General features: G+C 31.5%; 1 protein-coding gene across 1 annotated transcript in view; it reads left to right on the top strand.

The window, feature by feature from the left end:
* The window catches only part of LOC106869541 (uncharacterized), a 502,813-nt gene that overhangs the window by 49,358 nt on the left and 437,658 nt on the right, over positions 1–15,797 (top strand). Inside the window, exons 3-10 of the mRNA XM_089360195.1 lie at positions 3,186–3,722; positions 4,136–4,334; positions 7,313–7,401; positions 8,115–8,312; positions 9,643–9,909; positions 10,375–10,641; positions 11,829–12,095; positions 14,060–14,326. Coding sequence (XP_089216321.1) covers positions 3,186–3,722; positions 4,136–4,334; positions 7,313–7,401; positions 8,115–8,312; positions 9,643–9,909; positions 10,375–10,641; positions 11,829–12,095; positions 14,060–14,326 — 2,091 coding nt within the window. The remainder of the gene's footprint in view (positions 1–3,185; positions 3,723–4,135; positions 4,335–7,312; positions 7,402–8,114; positions 8,313–9,642; positions 9,910–10,374; positions 10,642–11,828; positions 12,096–14,059; positions 14,327–15,797) is intronic.

Genomic DNA, 15,797 nt, shown 5'->3' with positions numbered 1-15,797 from the left:
CCCTTTTTAATGCCGAATTATATAATTGAGCTTCATTATAAAAAATCCTATCATTGACAGATAATCTAGAAAGTCTTAATGAAATATTTCTTACTAAATTATCGATAATTTTTCTAGGATGATTACTCCACTTACTAATATATTTTAGGTTAGTGGAAGGTTTATGATATGGTCTATATGTCTCATTTTTAATATCTAATGTCACATCCAAGAAATTTGCTAAAGAAATATCGTCTTCATAAATGATATTCATCCCCATTCTACGAAAAAATCTAGCCAATCTACCTTTAATTCTCTGTAATTGTTGGTTGGAGCTATTCCTAATATATAGAAGGCAATCATCCCTATATAGATCTTCCCCCCCTAATCATAGGAAATCGATCATCCAATTCATAAAGAATAAAAGAACCCACCATATCAGCTATTTGTGCTGAGTCAGAACTACCCATGGGAACATCAAAAGCATTCGGTGTATCCTTACGTATCCATACTTTATCATTAAAACTAATAAAGGACTTCCTAGCAGCTATTATCACTTGTATATATGTATATATGTATATGTATATATGTATATGGATATATGTATATATATATATGTGTATATAATATATATATATATATATATATATATATATATATATACATACATATATATACATATATATATATATATATATATATATATATATATATATATATATATATATATATATATATATATATATATATATATACATACATATATATACACATATATATATGTATATATATATATGCATATATATATGTATGTACATAGTTGAGATTCAGTTGAATTAGGTACTTAAGTTGAAGCACCAAGTCAGTCCAGTATTATCCACACAGCTCGAAGTAAGGTGGATAAAATCAAAATAAGCAACAGGATATCAAGTAGTGATGCAGTACGACCATTTCAAGTGGCATTCTTTTATTTGAACAATGCAATCATTACATCAATTTAAATGCAGTGCCATCTTCAGCTTCACAAATAAGTAAATAGAATTTTAACCAGTAGGACACATTAATATAATTTTTCCCAAATGATTTAACAGAGCAAGAAGATGGAAGAAATTCATGTTGTTGCTATTGTAGCAAAGAATAGACTACACTTCCAAGAATCACATGAAGCCCATTGGGGTCATAGCATTGTAAAAGATTGTAATTCATTTCTAATTAGAGATAAATGGATTAGAAATGACGTAATAAATGGATTAGAAATGATGTAATAATTGCATTGTTCAATTAAATGGATTCACTTGAAATGGTCGTACTGCATCACTACTTGATATCCTGTTGCTTATTTTATATATATATATATATACTTATATATATATAAGCCCACAGCTTTTTAATGTTCTCCCAAGGAGCCTGAGGGACTTACACTAGCAGATGTAGGTGTTTTCAAATCAAAACTGGATCTGTTCCTGTTGAAAGTCCCAGATGAACCTACTTTGCAGCAGGAGGCACAAATGAGGGCAGCGACATCAATCTCCGGTATTCACCAAATGCCATATATCAGAGGAAGCTCTGAATAATAACAGTGTTGCAAATGGCATTGTCCTAGCATGGCCACAGCATTCAGCTGAAACTGAATAAAAAAAAAAAATATATATATACACACACACATATATATATATATATATATATATATATATATATATATATATATATATATATATATATATATATACATATATATATATATATATATATATATCATCATCATCATCATCATCATCGTTTAACGTCCGCTTTCCATGCTAGCATGGGTTGGACGATTTGATTGAGGACTGGTGAAACCGGATGGCAACACCAGGCTCCAATCTAATTTGGCAGAGTTTCTACAGCTGGATGCCCTTCCTAACGCCAACCACTCAGAGTGTATAGTGGGTGCTTTTACGTGTCACCCGCATATATATATATATATATACTCCCCTCTTTGACAGATCAGTGACTATATGTCGCTTATACATTGTAACTTTTTGGTATGGTTTCTACAATTGGATAGTTTTCTTGTTCCCAACCACTTTATAGAGTATGCTAGATGCATTTTGTCACACCACCAGTACAAAAGAAGTTATTGTGTTCACAGTAAAGCTAGAGAGTCTTCCCTGCCTATAAAGAATCTTCTGTATACCATATTGTTTTGAGAACAAAATTATTTATAGAATTTTCATATTTTGAAATTATTGTTGCTTGATCTATGATATAATTGAATCAGAAATAAGTTTCACTTTTGATCTTACAATCTATTGCCTTTAATTTCATATAAGTTGATCAGTAAATTACAATGGTTTTTCTGAACCTTATGTGCATGTTACTGGTGACATATGTAATTTTATCACAATAGTGTCATGAATGAAATGTATTACAAACTACTGCTTCTTGAAATATCAAAAAAAAAAAAACCCCCAAAAAAACCATCTCTCCTTTTATTTCACAGAATTTGATTTTTTTTTTATAACAGAAAATCAGAGCCCTGTTTGTTTTCAAGCTCATTCCTCTATGTTTCAAACTTCTTTTGTAATTCTTGGATTCTTCTATATGTATCAAGTTCCTATTCTGAATTTTGTTAGGAAAGTTAGATCAAAATTTCAAGCACTCAACCACTCTTTTAACACCTTACATAACATGTACAGCTTTCTAATGTCTTTCATTCATTACTAATTAAACAGCTGTTTCTGAGATCCTAGGTCAACATGAGCATGAGATAGGTTAGCAAATGCAAAATAGGATTGTGTTTTTATCCAGTGCATCTCTTACATTTATCTCCAGAAATATAGCATCTGTAATTTTACATTTTGGAATAAACCCATCCATCCATCCATCCGGCCATATGTACACATGTATGTATGTATGTATGTATGTATGTATGTATGTATGTATGTATGTATGTACATACACATGCATACAAGCACACATACACAGAAACATATATAAACACACACACACACACACACACACACAGATAGACAGACAGGCAGTCAAACAGACATGCACACATGTATACTTAAATATATTACATGCATGCATACATACATTCACATGTAATTAGGAGTTTCACTCTGTATGTTACGTCTAAGAATTTATCAAATATGTCATTATTTTATATATAAAATTATGGAAAATTGATATGTACGTATATTTTAATTTATTTGTTATTGCAGATGATATGCTTAATGGGGAAGATCGTTCCACAACTCATATTATGGATGCAATGCAAGCTGAAACAAGAGAAAGTTATGAAGATGATAAATATAAAAGTATATTATCTAGTATGTCAAAACAAGAAGTACAAACTTCAAAATCAAGCAAAATGATGAAATCCCAATCTGTTGATGTTTATTCTTATGAAGAAATTATGAAATCAGACAGAAGAAGAATATCACTTGATGATATTGTTGACTCTGAACACATGGAATCTGTAAGTGAAATGATGTCAAGGAAGTCTTATCTTGATGAAGCATCACGAGTTGATATGACTGACAGTACTCAGAAAATGAATCCTGTCAAAACCAAAAAAGCAACTGAATCTGAAAGAAAAATGTCTCCTGATAAACCTGAAGAAGAAGAAGAGATCATATTTGAAAATGGAAATGCTACCGAAGAAGATGATGGAAGATGTCCACCTGCTATTATTAGCATCAGTGAAGATGTCTATACTAAAGAAGAAAAGACAGTGACATTAGAATGTTGTGTAACAGGTAAATTTATTTTTAGATCTAAACCTAAAATGAGTCTTATTAATTTATTAATGTTAAATTATGAATTTATTAATTAAAATTAACCATTAAATAATTTCCCCAAGTTGCTATCAAATTGCTATCAAATAACTTAACAATATATATTTGAAAGTCCATTTTTAGAAATGAAATCATGTTATTCTAACAAATTATTTTTGGTATATATAAAAAATTATATATATTATGTCAAGTTTTGGTATCTCTGTTTTATGTACCAGTGTTTTATTTTTATGATTAAAGTAGAAAACTTAATTGAATGAAGTATTATTTTGTTAATGATAATAATGCATTGCATATCCTATAAAAAAACTGATATGTATGAGGAATGTTGAATAAATTGTTAATTATAATAATTAATTGTTTCATTGTTAAAGGTTATCCCGAGCCTGACGTACAATGGTTTAAAGATGGAAATCCTATCAGATCTAACTATAATTTCACTCTAAGAAAGAAAAATGATAAGTACAGCTTGGAGATAGCAGCAGCTACAGAAAAAGACCGTGGAAAGTATACTGTTACGGCACACAATACTGAGGGTACTATAATTGGCGACATTATGGTTAACGTTGAGAGGTACTATCGATTTTAAAATTTTTCTTTGTAATTCTTATTTCTTACTCTTCTATTAAATAACAATCATTTGTGGAATTTTATTTTAGAATCACCTCATCTACATTACAATGAAACCTTCCTTTATATCAGTAGAGCTTAGGTCCACAGACTGAGTGAGACAGAATGGTAAAAGTGACATGATGGTTTGAGTAGAAGGATCCAGTGTTATTCCACCTTATACCGGAGAGTATGAGTGGGTCAGGTAGGTGCTGGAGGGGTGCCAGGGAGACAGAGACGGGAAGGTGTTAAAGTGGCAGAGAAGGGGAGAAGATAAGGTCAGTGAAAGGAAGAAAGGTACGAGTATGAGGCAGTAGAGAATGAGTACAGAAAGAGCATTATGTCATCATCACTGCCTGTTTTAGTGTACTTTTTGCCATGCTTGCATGAGAAAGTGATTGATAGATAGATAAATAGAGGGAGAGAGAGAGGGAAAGTGGGAGAGAGAGAAAGAAAGAGAAAAAGATAGAGAGAGAGGGAAAGTGGGAGAGAGAGAAAGAAAGAGAAAGAGATAGAGAGAGAGTGTTTGTGTAGTGTTGTGATTTGTCACAGTTCCTTGTGAAGTGCAACATCTTAAGATTGGTTTTCACCACTTCAGTTCATATCTTTCTAGGTTTTTCTTTTCCACAGGCACCATCCACTTTGAGTGCTCAACTCTTTTTCATGCAACTGCCATCTTCCACCTGCATCACAAGACTGTGCCAATGCAGTCTGATTCTTTTACACATGTCTCAACTCATTCATCATTCATGTATACAAACATTACCCATCCAGCAGAGCATAATTCCTTCATTTCTTTCTATTCTTCACAAATACTCTGCATTCAACGCCTGTATCTCACTATTACATAACATAATACTTTGCACACAAGTATCATACTATCTGCTCTTCATTTTGAAGAAGAGGCCCTTTGTAACTAGCAGAGGTTGTAACACCCTGAGTATTATACATTCTTACTCTGGTAAGTAAACTTTCAGGGCACCCATACACACTGCTAATAAGGCCGACTATACAAGAGAAACTATTAACTACCTCTCGGGAGTCATCTGAGCAGGTGAGCACCCCTAAACCACGAGGGGAGGCAAGATGCTTATGTAGGGTGTACAGTGACTGTCCAGTGGAGGATGGTGTGTGTGTGTGTGTGTGTGTGGGGGGGTCAATGTGAAGCTGAGGTTGCCAAATATGAGGCTGAGGTGACAACTAGAGTAGCAGTGTAGGCAGCAATGTCTTCATCAGATACGTTTCCTGTTGCAAGCTTAGAATGTCACATTCGCAGAATAGAATCACGTCACCAACTTTGTAAACCATCATGGTTGGAACCGATGTAAGGGGGATAACCCCATCTTGCCTGAAACCCTCCAGATGTATTTTTTTGTTTACAAAACTAACTGACCATGATGTTTTCCTAGCTCCAGTTGTAGAGAAATTATGTGCCTCCTGCCATTTGAATGAGTCACCTATACAGCTAAGCACTTTATAGGGGCGAAACCAATGGTCACACTCTGACCAGCCATTACAATCAACCTAAATGAATATATATGTTGCATTTTTAATCACTCGTTATTTCAGTCATTTAAAATCTCAATTATGTATACCTTGCATTTAATTTTGACTCTTTTTCTTTCCCATCAATTTGGTATACAAAATTCGTACCCACAGACCTTATGAAAATGATAACAATCAAACTATGTTGAGTGATTTTCTCGTATGAGTACAAACTGGGTCACTCTGCCACAGAAGCTCTACAGAATATCAAGCAGGCCTTTGATAATGGTTTTGTTGACATCAGAACTGTTCAGACATCAGAACTGTTCAGACATCAGAACTTTCATTCAGGAGATGATAGCCTTAAAATAAACTAAGGGGTAGGCCAAAATCAGTTATTCAGCATAATGGATTAAATGCTTTGGTTGAACAAAATCCAAGAACAAAGGTTTGAAAACTGTTTTTGGATACCTGTAAAAAATTGGAAAAGTTAAGAAAATGGATAGATTTGTTCTACATCAACTGAATGAGATTAAAAAAAAAAAAAAAAGCAGACGCTCAAAGTGTGCTTCTTATTGCTTTTCCAACTGGAAAAAGACCATTTTTGCATCAAATCATTACTTGTGATGAGAAACGGATATTCTTTGACAACAGCAGGAGAACAGGACAGTGATTAAGATGCAGGAAAATCACCTAAACACCACCCTAACCACCATTGCATCCTAAAAAGTTAGTGGTCACTGTATGGTGGACTGCAAAGGGAGTTATTTGTTATTCATTCTTGCAACAAAGAAAAATGGTAACAGCAACATCATATCGCCAAGAAATTGATTGTATGCATGAGAATTTGAAAAAGAAGCAACCCAGTCTAGTGAACAGAGATGGCCTAATTTTGTTCCATGACAATGCACGTCCTCACAGTCCTCAAGCTACGGTCCAAAAGTTGCAAAGCCTGAATTATGAGATTTTGCAACATCCTCCTTGTTCCCCTGATATCTCTCCTACTGATTATCACTTATTTAAGCATTTTGAGCTTTTCATAAGCAATAAAACATTCTTAAATAGAGAAGAGGTAATTGAAGCATTCGGACAGTGTATCACAGCAAACGATGAATTTTGTTTTTAAAGATGGAATATATGACATAGAGAAACGTTGGGTAAACATCATAAATGAACATGGATCATACTTTGAGTAAATAAATCAGTTCCCTAATGCTTCTGAAACATTTTATTGTTACCTTTCAAATACAACATTTCATGTAAAACAACCTAATATATGTATATATATATATATGTATGTATATAGTATACATGCTGAAAGCAAAAGTAGAAGAAATTGCCACATGTCAATGAAATTGGATCTAAAGACTGTTATTATTATTAATGAAAAGTCAATATTATAAATGAAATTAAATGACAAGAATTTAAATTTTATCTGTTACATATTTTTTTGCCAGTTTAAAAGAAAAACCAAAGTTCCTTGAAGAACCTATTTCTCAGAAGGTTAAAACATCCAAATCATGTATATTTTCCTGTGCAGTGTCTGGTAAGAATAAATGAATATATTTCAACTTTTATAACTTTTTAATTTCTTTTATGTCTGTTCTTAGAAAATATACAAGGACATAAGGTTTTATTATGTAAAATGGTTGGTAGTTTACTTTGAACAAAAAAAAAAAAAAATAGTGATAACTTTTAATTAATGTCTTTCAATCTAGAATATTATTTTTACATTTGCATTACTATCCTTAATTATGATTTATTCTAGAATAATTTCAGTGTTAACCTTTAGCATTTAAACTGGTCATGTCAGGTTTAAATATTCTATCTGTTTTATGTTCAAACTGGCCAGATTTGGCCTCTCACACTTACTCTTCAATGTCTTTCTAAAAATAAACAATAGTTTCTTCGAAACAATGCGTGATTAATTCAGTGCATATTAATTCAGTGCTAAAGGGTTAAAAACATTTTGCTATAGACAAAATGAACATAAAATATGAATCATTTATTAAATCATATGTCTGAAATGTTTAGATAAACTATTAAGAAAAACAATGATGAGCTTAATAACCTGGAAATTACTTTTAATGTAATATTATTAAAACATCTTCATTAAAAACTAAAAATTATTTTAAAAAAAAACTAAAAATTATTTTTAAATGATTTTTTTTAACTTCACAAGAAATAAAACTAAAATATACATATAAGTTCATATTTTTGTAAGGTTCACATTTATTTTGCATTAACATTTCTTAATAGGTAACCCCAAACCTCACATTAAATGGATGAAAAATGAGGAAATACTTACAAACAGAGAAGATATCATAATATATGAAGCACAAGGAAGACATATTTTGAAATTTACAAATGCTTCTGATCAACATATGGGGAAATATACTTGTATTGCAGAAAACCAATATGGTACAACTTCAACTGATTTTGAATTTGAAGTTGGAGGTAAGTGTTTGATTTCTCTTGAACTATTATTCTTCAAACATGACACTTAACAAGATACACCTTCTTTGTCTTACTTATTGATACCAGAATATCTGTGTCTTAGAACTTTTACTTCCATAATACTCATATTTAAACTTGTTTCAATGCACTTTCACAATATATTTCATCTCTTTACCAGCAATATCTGACCTATCTGAACAAGTATTAAATTTTTTACCTAAGCTCTCCTATCCAGAATTGCATTTCTTGAAATTCTTACCTACACTCATTCCTCATTTCAGCAACAATTCAGATTATAAATCACACTTTGTAGATCTAAAGTCATTGTTATTTATAAACCATCTCAGATGAATGATTTATGAAAATTGATGTATTTGGAAATGATATATATTTATTTCTTGACTTTTTCAAAAACTGCCTAAAATTTCACAAGTCTCAGTTTTAATGTCATCAGGCCAAAGTGTAAATAGCAAAATATAAAGAAAAGAGTAATCTGAATCACATTTACAGTTCTTCTCAATGTACAATATTGTTTTACTTAAACTTTACATAAACATTCATTCTTTTGAGTATTCTTGTGATATACAAACAACCAAATTTTCAATTGCCATATTAATTTTATCAGACTTACTTATCAAGCTGACTTCTATTTTGAGAGAACTTTCCTCAGATATGTAAAAAAAAAAAAAAAACCTTAGACATAATTCTTAAAAAAAAAATTGTTTTAAATAAATGAATTAGGTATTCTATCTTTATAAGTACTTTTATTCTTTTAGGATAACCTTTCACTGCTAGCTTAAACTTCCTACCAGTTACTCCCACCCACCTTTACATAATGTGGAGTAGCCATGTATCTCCTCAGTTGCAAGACTCTTTTGTTTGTCCCTCTCTCTGTCATACTTTAGCCTTTCAATATCTGACATAAAGCCACCTCCCACCTCTCAACTACTTCCCCCACTTAGTCATGGGAGTTTATCCTTGTTCATTTTCTGTTTTGCAACTTACTTAGCAACTTCACTAGTACTGGTGGAAAAAAAACAGCACCTAGTACACACTGTAAAGTGGTTGGCATGAGAAAGAGCATCCAGCTGTAGAAACCTTGCCAAACCATCCAATCCATACCATCATGGAAAATAGACATTAAATGATGATGATATATAAAATGATTTTGATGATCATAGAGATGATGGTGGTTATTAACATTTTATGATCATAGGATTATAATATAAAATTTGATGACGAGAGCTTTTATAGTTTGCTTGATTTGAAATATTTTATGTTCTTTTACATTTCTTTGGTTTCATGATTTTTATATGTTTTTGAAATTTAGATATTGGTGCTTACTTTTTGGAAGAACTATCAGATGTGACAGTAGATGAGAAGCAAATGGCCATTTTTACATGCATAAGTGCAGAGGAATATCCTTCTGTTACTTGGCTGAAAGATGGCAAGAAGATCATCGAAACTGACAGAACAGAAATAATAATTGACAGAAAACTCCATAAACTTATCATCAAAAATGTTACTGCTGAAGATAGGGGTGACTACACCTGTGTTATCGAGAAAGCCTCAACTAAAGCAAACTTAAAAGTAAATGGTAAGTTACCCTTTTTATAAGCATTCTCCACCAGATCTTAGATAACAGTAATGTTAATGATATAAGTAATGTTAATGTGTATGACAAGGGAGCAGAGATGAGCTTTGAGAAATTTAAATTTTCCATTTCAGTTATATTAATAATATTGAATTAGTATCATGAACTTACCTTCCTTATCTAGGTAGCATTAAGCTTCATAGATTTTAGTTCTGTTGCATAAAAGGTCTACAACTGGCATGTGCATAAACATGTGTGTGTGTGTGTGTTTGTAAATGAGCATATGTGTAGTGAAAAGTAAATTGTATTGTTATTAAATTTGTACTTTGTGATTGATAAAAAATGTCTTGAGTTGGATTAAAATCCTTGGTTGTTCTATATGAACATACCCTGTTCACGTTTATACATGTTTTTTGATAGTTTATTAATAAAGAATATTTTTTTACGAGAGCTTCTTTTTTGTTTTAGAAATAAACACAGGCTTTTCGAAAAAATTGACAAGTCTCACAGTGGATGAGAAACAAACTGCCATTTTCATGTGCGTAAGCATACAAGAAAATGTCACTGTTACATGGCTTAAAAATGGCAAAAAGATCAAAGAAACAGAAAGAGTTGAAGCAACAACAGATAAAAGACTTCATAAACTTATTATTAAACATGTTTCTGCTGAAGATGAGGGTGAATACACCTGTGTTATTGATGACATCTCAACTTCAGCAAAATTGAAAGTAAATGGTGAGTGAACATACATTTATTAGGTTCTTAATATGTTAAATGGTTCATAGAATAAACACATCATTGTTCCTTTTCCTGCAGATATATTATACATTAATTTTTTTATGGAATACAGCTGAAAAGTATCAAAGTGACATATATTTTCCCTTAATTTTTACTAAAATTTTATAGTTAGATTATCCTGTTAATAACTTTGATACAGAGAATGATATATTCTCATACATAACACATAACATACTTGAGAACTGTTTTCATATTTTATTAAGCCAGCTTTCGAAAGCCTTTCTGAACACTAAGCAATTTATACTTTATAGTCTGTATTATTTTGAACATAATGTGCATGAGATATGCTTGATGAAAGTGTAAAACTAAAGAAACATGAAATATAAAGGGGGTTTCAATGCTATGATTTTGGAAAGAAAAGAACACTTTGTAATGTTAGAGAAAGTTTTTCAGTATCAATAGTATAAGAATATTTTTGAGTGAATGGCAGTAATATTAGTTTCAAAGGAACTGGATCTGTTGTAGTAATGAAGGAAAATACAGCATAAAATAGGTGAAGATCTGGAGTCTGATTATGAAAAAGTAAAAGAGTTTGCTGACAAATATTTCTTTTCTGAAGGCAGTCAGTGACATTAGGGATCATATAAGTTTACAAATCCTAGATATGATAGAGTTTTGTCAATGTAGACCAATAATGAAGGGAAATCAAATCTTAATGATTTTTTGGTGACATAAAGAATATGTGATTTAGAAAAAGATACTGTGTATGGCATAATAGTGAAAATCATCCTTGAATTTTCAATGTGTTTAAGTGCTATGTTAAAAGTTGTTACTGATGAAGAAATTGATAATGTGACAGCTGTTGAATAGGTTACGTTTTGTCCATATAGAAGACTCTTTAGCAAAGAAGTATAATTTTCATTGCTTTTAACATCAAAAATAACCATAGTAAGGTTGAATTCACTGGTTGGGCAAAATATATTAGGATTAATTAACAGGTAGTTCAATAACCTAGCTACTTCTGTGTTGAACAAGAATCATGGCTATTGATAAACCTTCCTGGTTCATCATTAAAACTTGTATCTACTTTCACATTTATTTTTTTTTCTTCAATTGTAAAATTTTGTCTAGTATATATATATATTGTGATTCATATAAATTTATTGATTTCATATATATTACAGAACAAACTTCTGGCTTTTCGCAAAAGTTGAAAAGTCTTACTGTAGAAGAAAAACAGATAGCTATTTTTACATGTGTTACTGTTCAAGATAACGTTTTAGTAACTTGGCTGAAAAATGGTGAGAACTTGAAGGAAACCGAAAGAGTTGAAACAACCACTGATAGAAGACTTCACAAACTTATAATAAAACATGCTAATGCAGAAGATACTGCAGAATACTCTTGTGTTGTAGATGGTATTTCTACTACAGCAAACTTGAAAGTGAATGGTAATTAACCTTAAATATAATTCATATATCATTGTATAGCATCTGAGTTTGAAAAATGTATCATTTATCTTATCCAGCAATATTTCTTTAAGCAAATTGAATGCTCTCTCTCTCTTTCTCTCTCTCTCTCTCTCTCTCTCTTTCTCTCTCTCTCTCTCTCATGCACACACATGAGTATATGCATGTGTACACATGCACACTCACATGAGCACATATGCATGCATACACATATGAGCACATGAGTATGCACGTGCACACACACACACACACACACACTCGCACTCTCTCTCTCCCTCTCTTCTTTTTTTCCCCTGAAGGGAAATCATGACAGTTGAAATGTTATTTTCATTCATGACACTAGAAAACGATGTAGTCTTATTGTTGCTGTTTAACCAAGGTTACTTCTGACAAAGTAAGCATTTTGACTATGATCATCATATCTTTTCATACATGCTCAATGTACGACTATATTATATGGTGTATACTTTTATTTTGAAGATGGTGAAGTGTAATATGAGAAAAATTTGGTTACTATTTTTAGCAGGACAAGCATTAGCCAGCTAGATGCTCCCAAGCTGGCACATCTAAAGTTGCATTTTTAAATAATGGTCCCATAAGTTTCTATATTTGTCATTTTGAAACAAGGGAGTCTCTCTTAATTACTTAATTAGTATGTGAATTTCTTGTTCTTTGAGATATGAATATATTGGAAAAAAAAATGACTTAAGAATTCAATAATAGAGATCAATAAAAAAAGTACCATACTGAAATAAGTTTTTGAACCAATTTGATTTCACCAGTATTCATATGGCTAAATTGAGATTGTTGATTTTTCACTTCCTGTGGAAAGGATGTTTTGACTGGTTAAAAGGCTCATTAACTGTCCAAACCCTCTATACAGTGGCTTGGGAAGCCATGGCAAATGGTTCTCAGACAAGTACTGAGGATATGGGATTTGCAGAATTCTTAGAAAGGGATTGGTTGTGGTCACTGTTTGTTAGGCATATCTTTCCATAGTTCATCTCTTTAAAACAACTGTTGTCCTTGGTCAAGCAAAGACTAACATTAGGTGCTTGGTATCAGGAATGTTGCCAGACATTTGCATTTCTTTACCTGTTGGCCAAGTAGTTAGTGCTACATCAAATGTCTCATTCCACAAAGTAATTAGCTAATAACTGGAAATATTTTATACTGCTAATATTATATATAAGAATATCAAGAACATAACATTTCTTCTCTTTGCTAACCTTCAAGAATTCTGTTGGTTGTAATTTCTTCTAATTTGGCACAAGTTTTATGTTTGTAAGAAGGAATAGCATATTAGGGTGTTTATTCATTTCCCAGTAAAATTGGCATAAGTCGAAAGAAAAGGCTCCAACTATAATTTGAAACAACATCACATGCTGAGTTCATTAAATGTATACCATGTGCTTGCAAACTATTATTATTATACTATTATTATTACTCTATAAATTAACAATAATAACTACTGTTATAATTGTTCATATCTGTATCAAGGATGATGAATTGGTGGAATCATTAAAGCATTGAACAAAATGCTTAGCAGTATTTAGTTATGACTCTTTATTTCCTCAATCTGTATCTTGCTGAGGTCAACTTTGTCTTTCATCAACTCTGAAACTGACTACTGGAGTTGATGGTATCAACTAACCCACTTCCCCGAAAATTGCTGGCCTGTTAATTAGAAGCAGTAATTAATACCATAAGTAGCATCTAATCATAAAAGAATTTTTCATGATCAGTAGAATCCATTGTTGTGCAACAAAAAACTAATAGGAATTCTGTATTAGTTTATTAAGAAGTATATAATTTACAATCTCTTAACTATATTTATATAGTTATCTATCGTAGTACACATAAACATAAATACATTGAAGAACACTTTTTGATTTTAGAGCAATTATATTGTTTTTCACTGGAATAATAATTGTATTATATTTCAGAACTGACCACGGGATTTTCACAAAAATTGACAAGTGTCACAGTGGATGAGAGACAGATGGCTATTTTTACATGTGTCTCTGTTCAGGGTGATGTCATGGTTACCTGGATGAAAAATGGCAAAAAGTTAAAGGAAACTGATAGAACTGAGATGACAACTGATAGAAGACTCCATAAACTTATAATAAAACATACTACTGCTGATGATACTGGAGAGTATTCTTGCACTGTGGATGATATTTCCACTAAAGCAAACTTGAAAGTAAATGGTATGCTGACATTGTTTTTAAAAAGTATTTTCATATTAGTAAAATTATTAACTTTATGTCAGTAAAAGTAGTGAAATTTACATTTAAGCTAAAACACCAGTTTTCAGTGTTTCTCAATAATCTAACCCTTAAAAACAACAAATAGAGAAATCCATTACCATATTTGTTTAAGCTGAATATAATATATATAAAATTCTGCTCTAGATGATTGACACAGCAAGCTTATTATTAACTTCTATAATGGCATTCCTGTTGTTTTATAACCAGTAGTTCTGTAAATGGTTAATACCCGGCCCTCCTACAAAAATAGTATACTTTTTTGGGTTCACCTCCTTTTTATTAATGAGTAGACAAAACAGAGTTAGTATCCATAGAATGTTTCTTTTTTCCTATAGTGCTGGACATGCTAAAAAATTTTAAGCTATTTTAATTTTAGTAAATATAGTAATTTGTCTGTCCCAGCCCTCCTTACAATTCTTACTCATTTAGAGAGATCTACACTTCCTCTATGAGAAATGCTGTACGACAAAAGAAATTATAGGAGACTAAAATTAATGACTCTTATCCTAAAGTTAGTCAAAGCAATACTGTTGCCTTATACTGTTAAGGTGAACGGACCAACTTATATTTGTTCTAGGTTACTGAATAATACTTCACCAAATGACTGTGAGTACCTGGGAGATTAGAGGTAACTTTATATCAGTAAAAATGAAAACAATTTTCCACATCCTGTAGATTTGCAAGCGCTTTTGGTGATATTAAAATTTAGTGTGATGAAACTTAGGTCAAGGTTTGTGGTATATTTATTGAAGAATATATAGCTGAAGCTATAAATCAATCAGTGCTTCTTTTTAAAATCTATTGTTTCACCTAAGTGTATCAAGTTTTGATATGCAGCTATTCTAGTTTTCATTTTTGGATCATTAACATCATTTTAACATTCAATTTTTCATGGGTTAGACAGAATTTGTTGAGGAGGGTTTTCTACAGCCAGATGCCCTTCTTGTCACCATCCAAGATGTTGTGCAGTGCGACTGAACTGGAGCCACATAATTGGGAAATAAGCTTCTAAACTATGGGGCCATACTTGTGTCAGTATCAGTTTATGCAAAATATGTAATACAGAAACAGAATTTTGAATTAAAGGCACATTATCAAAACTAATGTGTTAGTGACTGCATTCACAAGTGATAACTTAGAAATGGCCATATGCAGTATATTTGAAAAGTGTAGATATAACACTGAAAATGGTATATGGGCAAACTTAATCTAATAATGATATTCAAAAAAAGCTTAATGATATTGTTGTCAGAACACACCATAGAAAGTTAGCAACACATAAATATCTTCAGCTTTATAACTGTAGGAAAAAGTGGATATTTAACCATGATGATAATAATAAAATTAACATCTGTTATTTTATAATTACAGTTGTTAATTTTCTTTAAACACAGGTGCTACCACAAAGAAA

This window comes from Octopus bimaculoides, chromosome 1 (assembly GCF_046866305.1).
Source record: "Octopus bimaculoides isolate indiv1 chromosome 1, ASM4686630v1, whole genome shotgun sequence".
In the NCBI taxonomy this organism is placed as follows: domain Eukaryota; kingdom Metazoa; phylum Mollusca; class Cephalopoda; order Octopoda; family Octopodidae; genus Octopus; species Octopus bimaculoides.
This window is presented reverse-complemented; position numbering and strand designations above follow the sequence as displayed.